This window comes from Gouania willdenowi, chromosome 4 (assembly GCF_900634775.1).
Source record: "Gouania willdenowi chromosome 4, fGouWil2.1, whole genome shotgun sequence".
NCBI lineage: Eukaryota > Metazoa > Chordata > Actinopteri > Blenniiformes > Gobiesocidae > Gouania > Gouania willdenowi.
In genome coordinates, this window is record NC_041047.1 from 23,537,335 (window position 1) to 23,560,582 (window position 23,248).

The 23,248-nt window shown below is 37.3% G+C and overlaps 1 protein-coding gene across 5 annotated transcripts in view; it reads left to right on the top strand.

The window, feature by feature from the left end:
* The window catches only part of osbpl1a (oxysterol binding protein-like 1A), a 49,998-nt gene extending 27,361 nt beyond the window's left edge, over window positions 1-22,637 (top strand). For 3 of the 5 annotated variants that reach the window (XM_028444059.1, XM_028444062.1, XM_028444063.1), the window contains 14 exons: window positions 9,762-9,924; window positions 12,274-12,457; window positions 13,267-13,342; window positions 14,925-15,059; window positions 15,144-15,241; window positions 16,033-16,215; window positions 16,337-16,444; window positions 16,931-17,020; window positions 17,243-17,369; window positions 17,452-17,565; window positions 18,712-18,835; window positions 19,010-19,100; window positions 19,331-19,351; window positions 21,776-22,637. In XM_028444059.1, coding sequence (XP_028299860.1) covers window positions 9,762-9,924; window positions 12,274-12,457; window positions 13,267-13,342; window positions 14,925-15,059; window positions 15,144-15,241; window positions 16,033-16,215; window positions 16,337-16,444; window positions 16,931-17,020; window positions 17,243-17,369; window positions 17,452-17,565; window positions 18,712-18,835; window positions 19,010-19,100; window positions 19,331-19,351; window positions 21,776-21,878 — 1,617 coding nt within the window. In that variant the 3' untranslated portion in view covers window positions 21,879-22,637. The remainder of the gene's footprint in view (window positions 1-9,761; window positions 9,925-12,273; window positions 12,458-13,266; window positions 13,343-14,924; window positions 15,060-15,143; window positions 15,242-16,032; window positions 16,216-16,336; window positions 16,445-16,930; window positions 17,021-17,242; window positions 17,370-17,451; window positions 17,566-18,711; window positions 18,836-19,009; window positions 19,101-19,330; window positions 19,352-21,775) is intronic. The other 2 variants (XM_028444061.1, XM_028444060.1) reach the window with 2 other exon arrangements.
* The last annotated feature ends 611 nt before the right edge of the window (window positions 22,638-23,248 follow it).

The window sequence follows — 23,248 nt, forward strand, 5'->3', positions numbered from 1 at the left end:
ACAGTGGTGATCAGATTTCATGTTTTTTTTTTTTTTTCCCATTCACAGTAATTCAACAGATTTGATTATATTACATCTGTAATACAATGAGGAGAAAAGTGGAAGATAATTATAGTATATAGTACAGCCTCTATCGCTCAACAGCGGTGAATTAATTTACTTTTTAGTGTTTAGTTTTGCCCTGAAGCAATTGTGTGTTAACCAGAGTATCAATATCTAAAAATGGTGTTAGGCTTGTCAATGTTTGTTAATCTTTGACTGACATGTACATTTCCAAGATTGTAATAATTCAGTTGATATCAAAGTGTAAGCACCAGGCTGTAAAATTGCATTGGTGACCCTGAGATATGGGGCGTTAAGCATTCCAAGGCCCAAACCGATATCAACACAATCCCTCAGAAAGTGTCAGTCACTGTAGCAGTCGAGCAATACTCAATACTGTCCTCCATCTTGACACATTGGAGTTCTATGAGAAACAGATGTCACAACAGTTGACATTTGATCCATCAATAGGTCAGAGCATAAAGGCTGTGACTTTCAGTGTTGTGGCTTTGGAGATTTCCTTTATGTTTGTTAGACAGTGACACTTCTGATGCTTCACATGGGCTATTGTGTGCATGTCGCATGTCACATCAAGTGTGCAGTCTACACAACTGCCCCTTTAAGAACACATGAGAAATTTTTTAACATTTTGATACTTAAACTAATAATTAATGTAGATATGAATCTCAAATTAAAACTGCAAGCAAGCAGTGATAACGGACCCTCGCACCTGCCACGTCCGTCAAGGCATCAAGGCGACTCCTACCAGCCGTGTTCAAAGTCTAACTTCATTCCGTACGGCACAAGGTCTGGTTGCGGAGTGAGGCATCTGTACTTGGTAAAAATGATTTTTTTCATAAAATGTCCTTATGCTTAACAGGGGTTTTCAAAGTGTGGGGCGTGCTTCTACTGGGGGTGCAAAGAAAGCCCGAAGAAATTGTGGTAATCTTTCTCAGAAAAAGCAGAAGAAGAAAGGGGGAAAGTGTCTGCGACAGCCTGTATCCAAGAAATTCTGAGTTTTTTTTTTCTCTTTCTCCTCAGCTCAGCTGGTTAAGGTGTTGTCTATGGTGGGTTTCTCAGGCATCTAACCAGAGGTCTGAGTGTGCATACCGTAGGTGTGTGGGAGTGTGATCATTATCGTGATCCACTTGTCTCAATTTTAAATTAAAGTAACAAAAACCTTTGCACCACTTCTGGTGCTCGGGCCCTAAATACTGTATATGATTGATTGTCGGTCTATAATGTTAGACCAGGAGGTGTCCTGTGCCATTTGTAATTATTTATTTATGCATGTCCTGTAGACCTCCCCCTTTAACCTCGCTGTGACTCTTCTGCAGGGTTGGGGTCAATTATAATTGTAATTGCATAAGTGATATTTAATTACAATTATGGCGTAATTATAATTGTAATTGTAATTTTTTTTAAAACTGATGCTGTCATAATCAGAATTAAATTGTAATTGAGTTCGGATAATTGACTTTGTAATTGTAATTGCCATAGAAATTCTATAAAAACTTAAAAGAACCATTTAACAGTTCTATGTACAGTTCTACACATATGCAGTTAACATTATTAAAATATGTTTCATGTCAAACTTTCCCACATTCCACCATTAAAAAATACTTACATGAATCGAGGCATATACTGACACAAAAAAGGCTCAGACGCCCACACCAAAAATATTAAAACCTATATTTTGTTATTTATTAAGAAGCCTAATGAGCTAACCAAAACATAGGAAAGAAAGAAAGAAAGAAATTTGATAATAGATACAGTATTTGTTTATAGTGTATTTTACAGCTGATTTAGGTCCCGTTATCATAAGAAATGCTAACAGAAAGCTAACACAAGAGGAAGGTTAACTTTTATTAGGTTATTTATTTCAGGCTCAGTAATTGTGATTAATTGAAATTGAACTTCAGTAATTGAAAATGTAATTGTAATTGACTTTCTAAGGGGAAAACAATCACATTTCATTGTAATTGGTAAAAATGCTGGTCACTGTAATTCTAATAGAACTGTAATTAATCATGGGTAATTGAAAATGTAAATGTAATTGTTTCACTGTCTGCCTTTCCTTTCACAATTCAATTCAATTCAACTTTATTTATATAGCGCAAAATACAACAAAGTCATCTCAAAGCGCTGAACAAAATATAAAGTCCATAGTAAAAAAGAAGAAAGAACCCAACAAGATCCACATGAACAAGCATTTAGCGACAGTGGAAAGAAAAAACGCCCTCTTTTTTATAGGAATAAATCTCCAGTGGAACCAGGTTCAGAGGTGGCAGCCATCCGCTTCGACTGGTTGGGGTTAGTGAACAGAGGGACAAACAGTATAGGATAGAAGGATAGACCATCCAAGTGTCCCAGACTAGTTGAGCCGCGAACCATTGATCAGCCCATCCAAGTGTTGCAGATTAGTTGTGCCGTGAGCCATCGATCAGGAACCGCTATCTCCAGCATCAAGACACCTGAAACAGAAAAGAGAGCGAAGGGCGAGGGGAAGGCACAGACTGCAGGAAAAAAAAAATATATATATATATATATGTGTAGATGGTGGATCGTGTTTGAATATAATGTTGGTGTTCTACTATATAATCTTAGTTCTTAGTTCCTATTTTTAAGTTTAGAGCTTTTTTCCTAGTGTTTATGTTAACACTATTATACGGTATATGCTTTAGCAAATAAGTGGGTTTTGAGTTTACTTTTAAAGGTGGAGAGAGTAGCAGCCTCCCGTATTAAGACTTTGAGCTGGTTCCAAAGGCGAGGTGCTTGGTAGCTGAATGATCTGCCTCCTGTTCTACTTCTAGATACTTTAGGGACTTCCAGGAGACCAGCAGATTGAGAGCGGAGTGTTCTGCCCGGACGATAGGGCACAAACAGGTCTTTAAAATACACAGGAGCTTGATCATGTAGAGCTTTGTATACTAACAGGAGGATTTTAAACTCTATTCTAGATTTTACAGGAAGCCAATGAAGAGAAGCCAATACTGGAGAAATATGCTCTCTCCTGTTAGTACCTGTTAATATTCTAGCTGCAGCATTCGGGATTAACTGGAGACTTTTTAGTGAGTTACTAGAACATCCTGACAGTAGGGAGTTACAATAATCTAGTCTAGATGTAACAAATGCATTGATTAATTTTTCAGCATGACTGGGCCAAGATATTCCTGATTTTAGAGATATTACGGAGGTGGAAGAAGGCTGTCCTTGTGATTTGTTTAATATGAAAATTAAAGGATAAGTCAGTATCCAGTATCAATGCCTAAGTTTTTTACTGTGGTGCTGGGTGACAGAGTAATGCCATCTAGAGACACTATTTGCTCTGATAATTGGACCAAGGTGTCTAGACCAAATAAAATCACTTCGGTTTTATCCTGATTAAGAAGGAGAAAGTTGTGACTCATCCAGGATGTGATGTCTTTAAGACAAGCCTGGAGTTTTAATAACTGATGAGTTTCATCTGATTTCATTGAGAGATAAAGCTGTGTATCATCTGCATAGCAATGGAAATTTATATTATGTTCTCTGATAATGTTACCTAGTGGAAGCATATATAATGTAAAGAGTATTGGTCCCAGAACTGAACCTTGTAGAACTCCATGATTAACTCTGGCGTGCACTGAGGATAGATTATGAACATGAACAAAGTGGGTTCTGTCTTATAGGTAGAATTTAAACCAACCCAGCGCTATTTCTTTAATCCCAAAAAACGCTTTCCAGTCTCTGCAGCCGTAGATGATGATCCACTGTATCGAAGGCTGCATTGAGATCTAAGAGCACCAGAGCTGAGACCAACCCTCTATCTGAGGCTGGGAGGAGATCATTGGTTACTTTTACTAAGGCAGTCTCTGTGCTGTGATGGGCTCTAAAGCCAGACTGAAAGCTCTCGTATAAATTGTTCCTATGTAGGTGATCACATAGTTGACCTGCGATGTCTTTTTCAAGAATTTTGGAAATAAAAAGGAGATTAGATATTGGTCTGTAATTGGACAAGTCACTTGGATCAAGGGTTGTTTTTTTAAGGAGAGGTTTGATTACGGCGGTTTTAAAGGCCTGTGGTACATAACCTGTTACTAGAGATGTGTTAATCCAGTTCATCATATTAGTGCTGCTTAGTGGAAGAACATCTTTAAATAGTGGAGTTGGGATTGGATCTAAAAGACAGGTTGTTGGTTTAGAAGCACTAGCTATTGAGGTCAGTTCAGATAGACCAATTGGAGTGAAACTCTGTAAATAAAAGCTGCATGTTGGGGTAATTTCTGGAGCTGCTTTGTTTAATAAATTATTGAGCACTCCTGCAGGGGGGACATTAGCTTTGTTTCTAATTGTTAAAATTTTATAGGTAAAGAAGTTGATGAAGTCGTCACTGCTCAGGTATACCGGAATAGAGGGTTCAACAGAGCTGTGGCTTTTGGTGAGCCTGGCTACGATGTTGAATAGAAACCGTGGATTGTTTTTGTTTTCCTCTATTAAAGTTGAATAATAGGAGGTTCTAGCTTTGTGGAGAGCTTTTTTATAAGCTGACAAACTTTCTCTCCAGGCAGTATGAACTTCTATTATGTTTGAGGAGAGCCACTTCCTTTCTAATTTTCGCGATGCCTGTTTTAGAAGATGCAATTCAGATTTATACCAGGGGGGACCTTTTTATGAAATATCTTCTTCTTTTTAAGCGGGGCAACAGCATCCAGAGCTGTGTGCAGTGACAACATTGCACTGTTGACAAGATGATCTATTTTCTCTGTCGTTAGACATTGATAGCTACTATCTGCTGAGAGATGATATGGATCAGAGGTAAGCAATGATGGAACTAAATCTTTAAATCTAGTTACAGCTTTCTCAGACAGTGATCTACTATAGTGTACTCTTCTCTCAGAATTTAAGCAGGCCGATATTTTTAATTCAAAGGATAACAAGAAGTGATCTGAAAGGATAGGATTTTGAGGATATATTGTCAGATGGTCAATATCTAAACCATATGTTAGAACAAGGTCCAGGGCATGATTAAGTTAATGAGTTGGTTTGTTTACATGTTGTGTAAAGCCGATTAAATCTAATAGTGAGATAAATAATTTATTTAGGCTGTTGTTTTCATCATCTGCATGAATGTTAAAGTCACCTACTGTGAGAGCTTTATCAGTGCTCAGCACCAGATCAGTGAGTCAGGGAATTCAGAGAGAAACTCCGAGTATGGACCAGGAGGACGGTAAACTATAACCAATAAAGTGGGTTTTTCTATCTTGTTTTTGGGATTACAAATTTCAAGGGAGAGGCTTTCGAATGAATTTTGGTTAAGTTTGGTTTTTGGGGTAACTGATAAGCTTGAGTGAAAAACTGCTGCCACTCCTCCTCCCCGACCACTCTCACGGGGAATATGGTGATTACCATAATTGGGAGGGCTGGCTTCATTAAGAGCAATAAAATCTCTGTGAGGCATAATACACTCAATTGATGGTCAGTTATAAGATCACTCACTAAGAGGGATTTAGATGAAAGCGATCTAATATTTAATAGTCCACATTTAATGGTTTTCTCATTATTTTGTGTTCTGTTTGTAGTTTTAATTTTGATGAGATTTTTATGGTTAACTCCTCTATTGTGGGCTTTAGTTTGTATTGCATGTTGCTCTGTACTGCTCAGCACAGTGTTTATGGGGTATAATTGCTCTATATTTTGAGCAAGGGGCTTATCTATGGAAGTGTTTGTTGCAACTGCAGGTTTATTCTCAGCTAGTCTTGCACGTGTGGAGTTGTATTACTACAGCTCCCGTTATTCATTGGAATGTATAAGTTTCAATCTTGCCCAAAATACTGAAGCTATAACATTCAAACTGGACATTTAGGGAACATTCATTAAATGTTAATTGAATTTTTCATGTGGAATGTACAGTAAAGGAATTACAGCATCCTTGCGTAGTGTTGGATTACTTTTTTTGCATGAATAGTGGCCACGTTTCTCACCTCAGCTCAAGCTGAGGGCGCGCTTTACTTTCCCACTGTATGTAATTATGTAAATCAACACATTACAGTCACTTAACAATGCACACATGCATAAGACATTTAAAATAAATCTAAGTGCATGCCATTTTCTGTCATACGTGAACAAATTAAAAACTATGAATGCATTTGCAACCCACGGCATCTTGATTTTTTTTAGATATCGCAATGCGAAGGGAATTACAGTAATTCATGGTTTTAAGGGTTTTCTCTATTTAACAACTTCTTTTCAGTTGATTTCTTCTGGAATTTTCAGGAAAGATGAGCCTGTTAGTGCAGCACTAGCTGCCAAAAGCCTGTGAGTGTGTTGTAGGTTCAGCGGTTAGTGCTTTCAGGCTTTTACATCATGGCTGATCCCCCATCGCTCAGCTGCACTGCCTTTTGAACAGTGATCAGCAGAGGCGTGCTCACGACAAAAGACTTTTACAAGCTCACTGCTCACTGAAAAAAATAAAAAGATATATAAATGGTAATAGTTCAGAAATATACTGTATGGCTCAATGGTTCATTGAATGAAGCAGCTTGGCCTTCATTCTTTCACAGGGAATGATATTATGTCACTTCCTGTTCCTGTCGCTCCCATTGGCACCACATGTGGAGGAGTTGGCAGTAATTTTCATCTTCATGAAGTTATGTACCGGGCAGTGTGCTTATGCAACATTTTATTCCTTTTTTTACCCTGTCTGACCTCGTATGTGGAAGGATTTAATCAACATTTAGGCACTTTTAAACTGAAATATTAAATCCTGTGTGTTAGTGTAGTGGTTCTAAACTTTTCACTGTGCCCTACCCCTTCAGACATTTAATCTGAAGCAATGTACCCCCTACTCCTGCACACTTAAAAAACATAATAATGCAATGCAGAGTTTTTCAACCCTGGGGTCATGTCCCCATATGCGGTCACGTGGATTTCAAATTGGGTCCCCTGAAGAGTCTAAAACTTTATAACAATGAAAAGAAATACAGATAAAAAAATATTTAAAAAATGTTTTAATTATTATTCTTTTTAAAATTCTAACTATATTTTTTCACTTTCTAAAATATAAATCTAGTTCAAGTAAAATTCAGTATAAAAATATCTGAGCTGGCGCATCACTTTGTGTACTAATTCTGGCAACAACAACCATTATTAAAAGCTAATTCTAGAAAGAAAGAAAAAAGTCTCTTGAGATGCCAACAATTTGTGACCGAAAAAAGTTTTTAGGGATTTTACCTAACCTGTTGAGGAACAATATATAATAATGATTTAAAAAAAAATAATAATAATAATCTGTAACCATGGGTAGTCGGCTAATGTGTAATTTGTGACAATGCATGGAGGCTCCTGACTGCTGGTCGATTTACAGTACGTTCTAGTTTACAATTTTTATTTTTTATTAATGTACCACGCAGGGGGCGTTTACTGTAGCTGTTCCCATTCAACGTTCTTGAAGCCAAAATACAGCACTTAGGGCCACTTCCATCTTGCAAATTTGATGTCATTTGGAGCCAGAGTCTGCGCAGTAGGGTGCGGCAGGAGGAGCCCTGATAACACGCCCCGCCCATTTAGCGTACTGCCCTGATGACTTATGCAGCCCAGCTACACCAAGAACATAAGAATCAGAATCAGAATCAGAATCATCTTTATTGGCCAAGTGTATGTTGTACACACGAGGAATTTGACTCGGTCAACTGTGCTCTCTCCAATAGTGAAACATTCAATAATAAACAATCAACTAGAAGAGATGATAATAAGTATAAACATAAGTATAAATATAAACAGTAGTTAGACTAGAATGTGCAAATAACAAGATGTTAATAATAATAATAATAGTAGTATAAAAAAAATAAACAAATACAAAATAAAAATTAAAAAAATAAGATAAAAAGAAGGAAAAAAAAAAATAATAATAGAAAAGAAAGATAATAATAAAATATAATAATAATAAAAGGAAAATAGTGCAGTAGAGCATTTATAAGTAGTGCAGGAGAACATTTAAATTAAAGGTATGTACATGAACATTCTCAGTGTCAGATTGATCCAGGGTTGTTATGTTTGGTTCCAGGGTTTTTCCACAGAAACAGGACTGACACTCTATGACTGTTTAGTGTTGATCACAGTGACAGCCTGGGGGAAGAAACTGTTTTTATGGCGGGTTGTTTTGGCGTACAGTGATCTGTAGCGTCTGCCAGAGGGGAGGAGTTTAAACAGATTGTGTGCAGGGTGAGAGGGGTCTGCAGTGATGCTACCTGCCCGTTTCCTGACCCTGGACAGGTATAAGTCTTGGATGGAGGGCAGATCAACACCAATGATCTTTTCTGCAGTCCTGACTATCCTTTGTAGTCTGTGTCTGTCTAGTTTGGTTGAAGATCCAAACCAGACAGTGATGGAGGTGCACAGAACAGACTGAATGATGGAGGTGTAGAACATGATCAGCAGCTCCTGGGGCAGGTTGAACTTCCTCAGCTGACGCAGGAAGTACATCCTCTGCTGTGCCTTTTTCCTGGTTGAGTCTATGTGGGAGGTCCACTTCAGGTCCTGTGAGATTGTGGATCCCAAGAACCTGAAGGAGTCCACGGTAGCCAGTTCCCTATTTAAAATGGTAAGGGGGGGGAGTGGGGGGGGGATTTCTTCTGAAGTCCACTGTCATCTCCACGGTCTTGAACGGGTTCAGTTCCAGATGGTTCTGACTGCACCAAAGAGCCAGCTGTTCCACCTCCCGCCTGAAGAAACTTTCCCACTGAAAATATCCCTTAGAATCCACAGGTCGGTTAGAACTGTTTACTGCAGAACAACTCATTTTGACAGCTCAAAAAAGACGGACAAAATTAACGGAAATGTTGAATGGCGTCTCGGCTTTTCTTCATGACCTAACTGCTGTTCACAGTGAAAGCTACGCAAGATCCGCGGCTGTCAATCGTCACCATATATGATTTTAAATCCCGTTTTTCAACCTTAAGTAACTTATTTAAAACAAACTTCACAGAAAAATGAGCACTGGAACACAATATAGGGTGATAATAACAATTATGTGACGAGTATTTTAACTTTACAGTTTGACCCACATCCCCAACTGTTACCATTGAGGAGGCGGGGTTTATGACCTATACTGCAGCCAGTCAGCAGGGGGAGCTCTAAAAATAAAAGCTTCACTCCACCGGGTAGCTTGTCCCGTTCATTCTTTTTACAGTCTATGGTACCACCTATGACAATTTGCGTACCCCTAGGGATTAACCGTACCCTACTTTGGGAACCTGGGTGTTAGTGGACTCTCAGGATATTTTTTACACGTTTTGTCGGACTGTCATCAACAAATAGTTTATTTGGAATTGGTGCAGCAAAAGAAATAAGCCCACTCTCACATTAACAACACAAATGTGTTCTGTACAGACAGGGTTCATATCTGAGTCCACACACCAGTTATTTGATCCTCTACTTGTCTCAGGAATCATGTTCTCTGGTAGGCCATTTGAGAAGGCAGCATCAAGGCCGCTGGCCTCCATTACAGAAAAACACAGCACGTCTCGTTCGTTTCCATCTCGGTCTGTTTGAAACAAATAAATACTAAAGAAACACTCCGCTTCTAGTGAAAACTAACATCACATTGTGCTGTCAAAGTGTACGATACAAGTTGTTCTCATTGTGTGCAAAGGAGATATTTGATGTTGATTATTTTGCTTGTGAGTGATTTGTTTGTCTTCTTTCTTTCACACGTGTCTATGCGCATGTGCCAAGCTCAGGTGCGCAGCCTGAAATTTGAGCAGGAGGTGGAGAAGAACAAGATCCTCTCCGAGGCGCTGCAGACACTCGCCACAGAGCATCACGAACTTGAGCAATCCGTCGTTAAGGGATCTTCACCACGGAGTGCCCTCAGTGAGGATGAGTTCCACGACGCTGTGTCAGGTGAGTTGACAAGTTCTCAAACTCACTTCTTGGGGGACTTGGAGGAGATTCAATGACAAGATGTTGTTCACACTGGATAGTCCGTCATTGACTTGTAGGAGTGTCTCACCTCCAACTGCAAGTGTTGAAAAAGAGCTTTTAGCAGGAATGTGAGACTTGTGGTTTTTTAACTGCGAGGTTTAAAAACATGAAAAGTAAAGCAAGTCCATTAGGGTTGGTGTGCTTTCACAAATGATGTCACTTGTTTGTAATTTCTTAAAATAAAATGCAATGGAGCTCATGCTAGTGACATGTAATGACATTGATTACATTACATGTCACTGGTTACATTACAGTAATTTAACCAGCACTGGTGTTTGGCACTCCTGAACGAGCCAGTTGGGGATGTACTGCTGAGTAACTTATGGTTTGTTTGTTTTTTATAGATTTGTCATTACGTTAAAAAAATATTGTTGCATCGTTATAATTGGAGGTAAAAACAACTGATGTAAATTTTGGATATTAATTAAGCAGAGGCAAAAACCTGAATACAGCAAATTTCTTAAAATGTACAGGGGACAACGAGTCCGTAACCTTTTCACATTAAGGAGAATGTTTGTAATCCATATCAGGCAAAAATTGAAATATTTACACCCTTATTAAATAGTAGATGCCTTGGGGATTGTATCTCATAATAAATACTGGATTTATTTTATCATTATTTAAATAGAAAATGAACTGTTTATTACAAAGCGACTTAAAATTGATGTGATGGATTTTTCAAAAAAAAAAAAATTAAATAAATAAATTGTGTAGTTTTATTTTAAACATGTAACAAAATAAAGTAAGAAACAACTACCTGCATACTTGTCTGACTACATACATGCATTCATACACATAAACACATAAAAAAAACAAAGGCAGACACAAAATAGATTTAAAGTAAAAACAAAATAGATTAATAAACGCCCATTAATAATCAAACATCATCTTGAAATGTTTACAGTCTTTTCAGGGAACAGATTCTGAAAGTTTCTCTGTGGTACTTTGTTTTTGGCTTTATTTATGCCATCTGTAATCACACAAGATATTTGAATTTGATTAGCTTTGAATGTAAGAATGAGTTCTGCCCCTTGAATGACCCTAATTGCTTCTGGAAGAATATCTTAATGTGATATACTTCAAAATAATAAATAATAGTTTTATAATTATAATAAGAATGAATTTGTTCATATATTTATAATACAATTATTTAATATAATATAATATTTTAATATATACTGTATAATAATGCTTTAATGCTGCAATGCTGTTTGACACTTTGGAAACTAAAGTGATTTCCAGCTCATTCTATCATTTATTGTATCCCTCAGAAATTGGATTTCATTAACTTTTTCAATATTTAATCCATGCTAAAATCTTGAATATATTACTTTCCAACCCATGGCTCCCAGCCACTAAGGATTCATTTCTACTCCATTTTCAAAATTTTATTAATTTGAAACAAACGTTTTGTTACTGTTCGTCTATTTCCATTACATTTGATCTTTTTCATAGTTAGTCCCGAGCAAGATGATGTCCATGTTTCGACCATGCCTAACGTCCCCTGTATCAGTTTCCATAGCTATATCTTTCCTTATATGTTAAACAAACTGTAGTCAGATCAACCAAATGGGGAGACACGTTAATGATGCCGGACTGTTCAATAGATTAATAAAAAAACTATCTATTTTAGGAAGAAAATTTTGTAATGCAATATTTATGTGTGCTATATAGTAGATAGTATTAGTTTCTATTATTATATAGTTATTAATACAATAATTAACATCTACCTCAAGGAAAGAAGGTCCTGGATACTTTTTTTTGGGTACTCCGGGTTCCTCCCACAATACAAAACCATGACTGTTTGGATTGTGGATTGGAGTTTGTCCGTTGGAGTGAATGTGAGTGTGAGTGGTGTTGCCCTGCGAAGGACTGGATCCTTGTCAAGGGTGTACCCCTGTCTAGTGCCTAATGAGAGCTGGAGATGGGCACCAGCAGACCCATGCGACCCTGAAAAAAGAAGCCAGCGGGTCAGAAAATGGATGGATGGACAATAATATAATAATGTTATTATATTATGATGTAATAATGAAAAATGTAATTAATGTTCTGATATATTATATTATACATGTAAACAAGTATTTTAATATCATCTACTATATATGCTTTCAATGCTGTTTTTTAACAGTATAAAATAAATATTACATTTTCCTTACACACAGAATGTATATTGGTACATTTCACAAAATGGTTCTTTAATATCATAGATTTAACCTACTGCTACTTTGAACAAAGTTATTGATATTTTTCTGTCTTTATATCCATTAGATTCTGACTCTGAGCTCTCCCTGAGCGGGTTTGAGACTGTGGCTAGCCATTCATTTGACGAGGAGGAGGAGGACAGTAACGACGAAGGCTCTGTCATGCTAAACAGCCCATACAGCAGCATGATGCAGGAGGGTCACCATGGAAACAAGAATGAAGTCCAACCCAATGGGATGACAGACCATAGGTTAGGACTGCATAATACTCCCACAGCGCTCTGACAGGCTAATGCTCTCGCTTTCTATTCATTTTTATCCTTTACCACTTTAATTTCTCCTAATACATTACTTTTAAGCAAGAATCTAAATATTTACCAGTGCATTGGTTCTTGAGATTTTGCCTTTGTTTAAGTAGTTTTTAGTGTTTTTGTTTGAGGTCTGTTTCCTTGATAGTGAATAATTTACCCCAGGTGAGGCTGGAAAAGGCAGAAGAAAGAGTTGTATTGAAAGGCCATTGCTTTGTGTTGGTGCTGTTAAAAATTCATCAGGTCACAGTATAATGCTACAATTGGTTGGCAGTTTGACTCCTCATTTGCTGATCCAACAGGAAACTAAAGAGAATACCTTTCTTCACTCATGAAGATTCAGTTGTCCACATCTTTACTTTCTCCTCACATCCATGGCCTTCTGTTGACTTTTTTGACACAAGTGGGGAAATCTTTTGTGTTTGATCTTTGGTTCCATTAGACTCACGACATGTAAGCTTCGCTAATGGATGGCTGCAGACCAGCTCAGATGCTGGTGTAGTTTGTCTGCCTGGGCCTTATTTCAGCTGGTCACATAATACATTAAAGGCTTTCGTAGTCTCATTATATGTCATTACTTAATGTGTTTTTCTTACATTGTCTGTTTTAAATTACACAGTGAATGCTAAAGAGCATGTTATAAGAGACATTAGAACCATTGTGTGTCTGCTTTAATTTATTTTCATCTTTCAATTATCTTGTGACTGAAAAATGTACATTCATGTCCTTTTTGTTTACTGTGTACGTTTTAGGACCAGCCTACCTGCCCCCATGTTTTCAAGAAATGACTTCAGCATTTGGAGTATTCTGAGGAACTGCATTGGCATGGTGAGAATAATAAGTAGGCTGATATACTTTATTTATTTATTTGTGTATTTATTTATTTATTTATTTATTTTTGTGGTGCAAAAGATGCGTACATAAGGGGGGTGTACAACGAAGCTAGATAATTATATCCTGGATTTATCTTCATTAACGGGCTTCACCTAACCAAACATTCCTGTCAGAGAGAAGCTGTCCTACGACGGTTGATAACAACAAACTAATTTAAGCCAAGTGATTTCAGCCTGCCTACATGCACACTCCCATAAAAGGGGCGTATATTGCAGCATCTGACCAAATCACTACAATGGAGAAACCTGGCAGAGCGACCTTGTTTTTTTTTTTTTTTACAAATATAATGAATTCAAAACAATGATGACAGCGAAGAGCAACAGTGTTAGTGCAGCGCGCACCAGGAGGGATTGGTTAAGAGGTGGAACTTTTATACTCACTTAGATCTGATCCACTTTATAACCTGGTCTCGACCAGGTTAGGTGTTCAGCTTAAGTTTATAATTATGAATGATTAAAATCCATAATTCAGACCAAAAACAACACTGTTGTTACAGAAAAGGCAGGAATGAAAGAACGCATGTGATTATTTATGATATTAATCCATTGAATGATAAACAGACAGCGCTCTGATCAGGTAAACTTTATTACAGCACACACATGTTTCTATTCAGGTAGACTTCTATTTATCACACACACACTGGGATGAGGGCACATTGTTTCACTGTAGTATGTTCCTGCTGATGCTGTCAGCCTCACTATAGCATACGGAGACACAGGCTTCATCTGCTGACTGTCGATGAGTCCATCAGATATAAATCTATATCTTTCCGAAAGGATGTAATCAGTAAATGAAAGGATTGCATTTATAAATAATAATCTTTCTTTCTTAAACGCAGATGTCAGATCTGCACCAACCAGGAACTTCTAACAATGGGCTGGTCGTTTTCTAAGAGAACTGATTGGTCAGGAGGCGGGGCTTTAGCACTGGCTCAGATTCTAGCCAGAACAAAACCTGGTCCCGACCAGCTTAGTCATTCAGCCTAAGTTACCATGGTGATTTAGCTCCATAAGACGTTAGCGAGCTTCGTCACTGATTAAATCCCAGAAGTTAATGTGATAAGAGGTAATCTAGCTTTATGGTATACTCCCAAGAAGACTACTGTAGGCCATAATTGTATATTAGATATTAATTAATTAGACATTAAAAAAGCAAGTATTATACTACAATTCAATAATTGTTTAAAATTATTAATAGGTAATTAATACAATTATAATAGTGCATTGTATTCAGTGCTAAGACATCCATAGTCTACATATTATAAGCAGTGCTTACAATCTTTGGGATGAAAAAATTCCATGTAATCTATGTAAATGTTTTTTTGCATAATAAAATAAATGGGTATCATTTAATTTAATTTCTATCAGTCTTTCTTGTTGATGCTGTTAAATTTTGAAAAACAAGTAAATATTTTTTTCTAGACCTGCCACAGTTGTTTTTTGTGGAATGGCAAATAAATAACATCTTCTCTTCAATAAAATTGATTTATTTTTCATTTTTTACTCTTGCTTTTTAGGAGCTCTCCAAAATAACAATGCCAGTAATTTTCAATGAGCCCCTCAGCTTTCTGCAGCGTCTGACAGAGTACATGGAGCACACATATCTCATTCATCAGGCCAACGCCTCCACAGACTCAATAGAGAGAATGAAGGTAGATGTAGCCATTGAACAAACTATATATGTATTTTGCTATGTTGCTTTTTTCAAAGAATCTTTATTTTTGTATTGTTGGCAGTGTGTTGCTGCATTTGCAGTGTCTGCTGTGGCTTCCCAGTGGGAGCGGACTGGAAAACCCTTCAATCCCCTGCTGGGAGAAACCTATGAACTGCTCAGGTAAGATGTTGGATATTGTAATTTGACCTGTGGGGGCAGCAGCAACATGCCTCTGCTGCTCCACGTTGACTTGCAATTTTTCCAATTACAATTCTTATTTTTCCCCTCAAATCAATTGAAATTTCCTCCTAAATTACTAAAGTTAAATTACAATTGATCAGACTTACTGAGCCTTGAACTTTCTTGGTCACTTTTGACCCATGTCTTAAATCAGCTTTAAAATCTCTTGGTTACCTTGTTATGCTTCCTTATCAATGAAACTATTGGTACTAATGTTTTTGATGTTGGCGTCTGAGTCAGTATACCCCCAGATTTCAACTTTTTTGAAATTGTACAATGATCCTCTTGAGAGCTACTAAGTAAACTTGATATGAAACATATTTTAATACTGGTTTACTACATAGGCCTATGAGTGAACCATAGAACTATAACACGGTTCCACAGTTTTGTGTTTAATTACATTGTGAATGACAGTTTTTGTATAATGTTAAATTTTCATGATAATTGCAATTACAAAGTCAAGTATCTGAACTCAATTACAGCAACATATTTTTTCATTTACAATTTCAATTGTAATTACGTAATAATTGTAATTAATTACCAATCACGCAATTACAATTATAACTGACTCTATAACGCTGCCCACCCGTAACAACTCAGACCCCCCTGACAACACATCTTGTGATGTTCACGAGATTTCATTGCACAAGATATAATCCCACCATGATGCATTTACAGTAGTTCAAATACATTTTGCTAATTAAATATCTAATGATTCCTTGTCCTTTCAGAGAGGATCTTGGCTTCCGTCTCATATCTGAGCAGGTGAGCCATCATCCTCCGGTCAGTGCCTTCCACACTGAAGGCCTGAATAAAGACTTTGTTTTTCATGGGTCCATCTACCCCAAACTTAAGTTCTGGGGTAAAAGTGTTGAAGCAGAGCCGAGAGGAATCATTACACTAGAGCTGCCCAAGTAAGAGCATCCTGCGAGATCCGTAGTACAAATCAAAGTTGAACTTTATCTACCCGTCTGTGATTTCTCATGCTACAGTCCTGAATAAGCACTTAATGCCTTATTTATTGTTTCATCTCAGATACAATGAAGCTTACACTTGGACAAATCCCACATGCTGTGTTCACAACATCATCGTGGGCCAGCTGTGGATTGAACAATACGGAAATGTGGAGGTGGTCAACCACAGGTAAGAGAAAAGATTTGTGATTCAGTGAGTCAAAATATCTATAAGGCGTACTTTGTAGCAGCAAGAACAAAACCAGTCAAATCAAAACACAATGTGTTCTTGAAGATGTGTTTTTTTTCAGTGATACATTTAAATTCAACATCTGATTTACAATAGTCACAATTTTCTTAATAAATACATGTCACAAAACACAAAAAAGGTTTTCATGGCATCGCATGGAAAGTAACATGCAGTGCGAATTCTTTCCATTTCCTCCTCACCTCTTCTAGAGACACAAGAGACCAAATTTTACCAGCTGATAACTATTCATCTGTTTTATATTTTACTCATAAATTCAATTCAATTCAACTTTATTTATATAGCGCAAAATACAACAAAGTAATCTCAAAGCGCTGAACAAAATATAAAGTCCATAGTCTATATAAAGAACTCATTTGATTAGAAAACATATGATGGAGCGCTTGCTATCTTCCTTCTGTCACACAGAACTGGTGAAAGATGTTTCCTGAATTTTAAACCCTGTGGCCTTTTTGGAAAAGAACTGCACAAAGTTGAAGGTTATATTCTGGATAAAAGGTACAGTGTGGCCTTTTTTCTACAACAGCGTATTCCAGATAAAGTCACCTTAAAGGTTCACTGTGTATTTCTTGAGACAACTACTACAAAGTGTGACTGTAAAGGCTGCTGAGAAACTTGAATTCCCAGTGGCATTTTTTTCATCTGCTCAGGAAAAACAGATGGAGTACAGTCGGAGTACTCGTGTGTGCATGTGTGTGACCCTGCCTGTGTGTTTCATAGCAAAAAGAAGCAGTGCGCGCTCTATGGGAAGTGGACCGAGTGCCTTTATGTGATTGACTCACCTGCTTTTGAAGCTCACAAGAAAGGCGACAAAAAAGGAGGAGAGGCAAAGAAAGGCGCAAAAGCGGTATGAGCAACTTAAAAGATGAGCAAACTGCCTTTTTATTTGCGCTACATTACTAAAGTAGCGTTTCATTCTTCCTTTTAAGGGCTGCAGTGATGAGCAAGAAGAGCCTCCTTCTCCAACTTCAGACACTGTGAATGTGATTCCGGGCAGCCAGCTGCTATGGAGGATTGCACCCAGACCGGCTAATTCTGCACAGGTCCCACTCACTTCACTGTTTTTATTCCAGTTCCATTTACACTCAGTCATGGTGGGAAAAAAAACACAATGATCAAGTTAATCCCTGACCAACAGTGTTATTTTTTAGAGTAAAATTTGATGTAGTTTTATTCATAGTCTTCTGGCAAATGTAGTCATCAGGACTATTTCAGTATTAGTTGTATAACTGTGTATTAACAGTTCAGACAGTTCATGTCAATCCAGTGTTTTTTTTACTTTTTACCCAAAGAAAAGTACATTATGGGCAACCATGGCTCATTGGTTGAGGGGTACCATCGAGGGGTTTGAATCCTGCTCCATCCAAGTCATTGTCGGCAGATACTAAAATACAGAAAAATTTCGGAGACAGAGTATATTCTGCCCCTATGCACAGGCAGGCTTTATTTACCGCCGATTATTTCCAACTTTTTTCCAATTATTTTGCATAGTTCCTGTTATGAACATATACGTAGGCTACATCTGATTGAGGTAACCTTTTAAATATTAATAATTAAATAATAACAATAAATAATAAAAATACAACAGGTTTCCGAGCAGTAGGAACTAAAGCCCAATAATTCTCTGGAAAACAATAACCAGGAATATATATTTGCTCCCTGGTAAAGATAGTAGCTCTAACAATTGGTACAATGATAAACGTGGTGATATTACAGCCTGTGCATGCAGTACTGGTCAGTTCAGATAGACCAATTGGAGTGAAACTCTGTAAATAAAAGCTGCATGTTGGGGTAATTTCTGGAGCTGCTTTGTTTAATAAATTATTGAGCACTCCTGCAGGGGGGACATTAGCTTTGTTTCTAATTGTTAAAATTTTATCAGTAAAGAAGTTGATGAAGTCGTCACTGCTCAGGTTGACCGGAATAGAGGGTTCAACAGAGCGGTGGCTTTTGGTGAGGAAAAGGTTGTGAGTTATAATGAGAACCAATCGGGCGGGGGATGTTAATGCCTATGTCTTCTTGTTATTATTAGTATAGTTTTAGTCAACTAAATGACATTAAGATTTTAGTCGACTAAAGCCAAACAAAAGGACTCTTGTGTCATTGTCATTGGATATTACCTGTGTTAGCTGTAATGGGACTGAATTTTAAAGAACTATGCTTTCATATTGCGTTTTTATTTGTCATAGATGTACAACTTCACCTCATTTGCGATGCAGCTGAATGAGCTGCGTAATGACATGGATGGAGTCATTCCCTGCACTGACTGCAGACTGAGGCCCGACATACGAGCCATGGAGAATGGAGACATTGGTAATGAGCGTTTACCTTGAACTCCTGAGGAGGATGTTGCCTTTTGAATGTTTTGTTGATTTTTTTTCCATCTTGTTGAGTAAAAGTTTGGTTTTAACCCATTGCCTTCAATCTAAATGAGACAAATTGCAGCGTACTATGGCGTCACTGTGTCATGTTGCATTGTTTTCGCAGATCTTGCCAGTGAAGAAAAGAAAAGGCTGGAGGAGAAACAAAGAGCTGCTCGCAAAAACCGCTCCAAATCAGACGAGGAGTGGAAGACGAGGTAAAACTCTTACTCCAACTATCTGTAAACTCCAGTCCAACAGAGATACGACATTGTAAATCTCCATAAACAGCTTGTACAAGATACAATATTATCTCTGCTGTAAATACTTTAATGCTTGGATTAGTTCTGCTTATACATTCTGTCACTTTTCAATGTGGGAGCTAAACTTTCATTGTCTCTTCTCTGTCTCTGTGGGTTTTCTGCTGCGTCTTCACTCTGATGTGCAGAAGTCCTTCCCTGGGCCCGAGGTTAGCGATGATGTGCCTGAAATATATGATATGATAATGTCACAGCTAATGTTTGCAGATGCTTTTCTTTGTATGATCTCCTTATCTATTACTCTAACCCAGATTATATTATAATGAAAGGCTTTTTGATTATAATCACTTTTCTGAGGGCGTGTTAATACCCGGTTACTTCTTTATCTCCAGTTATTTTCTTTCCTGCTACCTTCTAAGTCTAATGTCACATTTATTTTCTACCTTTTATATTAGCCAACATTTTACCCTCTTGATGGAAGCCTGCAAACAAACTCAAGGAACATTTTTACCTTACATTTATTTAACTAGAGGATGATGTTGCTTGAAGCTAATATAATACAGATAATCAACAATAGAGCTCTAATCGGACCTTAAAAGTTAGACCTGACACAGCTTGAGCTTGACAGAATACAGCCTTAACCCAAATGAAGCCCTTTTTATGTTTTTTTGACATAATTTGTTCATTTTCCAAAGGCCATCCTTCAATTCTACAGTATTCCTCAGCATCTATTTACACATCTTTCTTGCGCTAATCGCAATGCATTGCTTGTTCGCTCAGCGCTCAAGCCCGTGTAAAATGATGAAAATTAAGATCGAACCCTACCTGACCTGAGGGGTCCCATCGTGTTCAGTCGAAAATCTTCATCTGTAATCCACAATATCACATCACAATAAGCAACATTTACCAGAATCCATGGAACTGAATGAAAATAAAGAAAGGATATTGAGAATCAAAACATTAAGCAAAAATCTGTGCCACTTCAAAAGAGAAAGTATAGATCACTGGGAGGGCACAAACCTCAGCCATGCGTCCAAGATCCTTTTTGCCAGATATTCACAGTTATCTGGATCAGTGATCCTGATCATGATACCACTTTAAAGGCTTGGAAGAAATTTATATCCCCATTAATAACTATACAGTAGGTCCAAATGTATGGGCACCCCCATTTTTTGAAAAAAAATCAAGATGAAATGCGCAATCTAGTTCCGATCTCGATGAAATTCAGCGGAGTAATTGGGTACCAACCCAACATAACAGTCAACTTTCATAAAGATCCAAGATAAGAATTTTGGAATTTTGCCAATAATGAGAGAGGGATTTTTTATTCAGAAATAGTATATTGATCCAGATTAATTCCAAAATGTAATGGAATCTTCCATGTCGTAAGGACTCATCTTTTGTTAAAATGTTGTTAAAATACATTAAGTGCTTTTGGCGTTCTTCTACAAGCAAATAAACAAGGTGAACATGTGACCTTCTTGGCAGAGGAAATAATGAAATGATTGTTGAGAAGGATTTAACCTCAGAGCATAGATTAAACAAAAATCTGTGCCACTTGAAAAGAGAAAACCAATGAAATGGCCTTGCCTGAAGGTAAATGCTGAAAAATGATGCAAAGGACGTGTAAAATACGTAAAAGTAATCGTCACCACCTTGAAGTGTGAGTACTGTTGCTAAAACCTCTTCAAAATAACATTTTTTAAAAATGTTTACACATGTAGATGGAAACCACTTTATTGTAGGTCCCAGACTATGATTCAAGAACCCTGCTCTAAGTAACAGTTCTATGGAATAAAGCAGACATAGGTGACTGGCGGCCCTGGGGCCACATGCGGCCCGAGCTCTAATTTTGAGTGACCCCTAAATCAAATGAACGAATTGACTTAAAAAAAAAAAAATACATACAGAAATATACACTTGACAAAATAAAACCACAAAATGACAACAAAAACATGGAAAACAAATGCACAAAAATTTTCTCTAAAATCACAACAAAAATTTCACAAATTGTCTCATAACACAAAACAAAAACAACAAAAGACAAATCAGAGGAAAATACGCAAAAACACACAAAGTGACAGCAAAAACATGCAAAACAACAGAAAGTGCAACATGAGAGAAAAATACACAAAATGACCCCAAAAAAACTACACAAAACAATGAATTACAACTAAAAAAAAAACAACTCATCGTTCTTCCCTGTATTAATCCTCAGAATGGTCAATTTTCTTAATGCTGACATGAAGGTTTATAATGTGGCCCATTTTTGTGGCCACTCTGCAATAAAGCCTGTTTTATTTACTTGTATTTTAGCAGTCAGACTCCACATTCACCCTTTCATCCATAATTACATCTGTACATGTGATATAAGACCAGATTGACATGATTGGAAGGAAGCATGAAACAAAGTGGGTTCATTAAAGATAAAATTAGAACAGGAAATATGAGCGAATCATTGATAGACTCATTTGATTTTGTACAGAAAAACCATCTTCAACGTAGATCCTTCAATCTCTTTCAAACAGACAAACGTTCTTGGCAGAAATTCTGAGCTTTCTTTCCTGATGGCTTTTTGCATTTCTCTGCAGCCACTCACTGTGTACGCTAATTCATATGCACTGGGTTTTCAGGTGGTTTCAACAGGGACAAAATCCCCACACCAGCTCCCAGGACTGGCTGTTCTCTGGTGGATACTGGGACCGAGCATACAGTCAGCTGCCAGACATTTACTAACATCAGCTGAGGAACTTGGACCTCTGTCTTCTTATGTCATAGCTCCAAGCAATATTAAAGAAAGTGTCCTTAAATTATGTGACCGTAGCTGTGGACAAAACTAAATCATCAATCAACAGCAATCGAATATAACCATCCTTGTTAACCATGAACTTTGAACCCAGAGCTGAGGGGTTAACAGTTTTTAGTGTTTTTCTGTTTGTCTTCCGTGTTTTGACTCTGATTGATGAGCTTTGTATATATAGTCATCGTTTTATCTGACAGTGACCTCATTATGTCATTCACATTGTCTCTGAACAAACACCCACAAGCCAGAATGACTGTTACAGTTGATAGAGGGGGTTTTGAGGGTTTTTTACAAACATTTTTCCCCCCCTTTTCTGATTATTACCACACTTATAACAACAATCCTTTCTTCTATGCTCTGTATTTTAAATGTTCAATTTTATTCAGCTTTTTTCTGTTTTGCATCATCTTCTTAACCAACTGAGACTAACATTGGTTTGTTTTGTTTAAGGTGTTAACGGTCTGTATTAGAGGTGTCCCGATCCGATATTGATATCGGTCCGATATTGGCCAGAAAACAGATATCGGATTTTATCTAAACCAATCACCAATATAAGCTCTTCGATAAAGTGTTCCGCTCCAGCACTTCTATCCATAGGTGACTGTGGTTTACACTCCAACAAGGTAACTACTGTTGTTGACTATTGTTCTCTGTTTGAGTAACATCACTTGATCAAACCTTTTCTAACATTCCACACTACAAAATAAGTAATAAATGTATGTATGATTAATGCTGATATCGGATCAATATCGGTATTGGCCGATACACAAGGCTGCAATATTGGTATCATATCGGAAGTGAAAAAGTTCTATCGGGACATCCCTAGTCTGTATAACTGTAGAAACAATATATTTTACATTTTAAAGTCGTTAAGTGTGTTCGTTTGATTTATCAGGCTGTGAAAGACAAAATGATTGTTGGTTTGTTCAATTTTCAAAGATTAAACCATGCATATGCTCTCTTTTATGACCAACTGTGAATGGCTGTCAACATTTGTTTGTCTTTCTTTAAGGGCATAAATACATTGAGATGTTTGCTCACTGCCTCGAATGATAACCTGGAACCAGACATTAAAATTTATATTTGGTGAAGTGGCCTTAAGTCTATCATCAGTACACTTAAATATAAAGATAACAAACCCACTTGCAGGTTTAATGAACAGAAGCCAGATGTGGTGCGTTTTAACTCTCAGCATCAGACCTGTGTTGTTCTTGCGTTTCATTGGATTTCTCTTGAAACCGCTGAGGTTTATCTCACGTTCCACAACATGTATTTGATCTAAGGAGGATTGTCGTTTGCATAT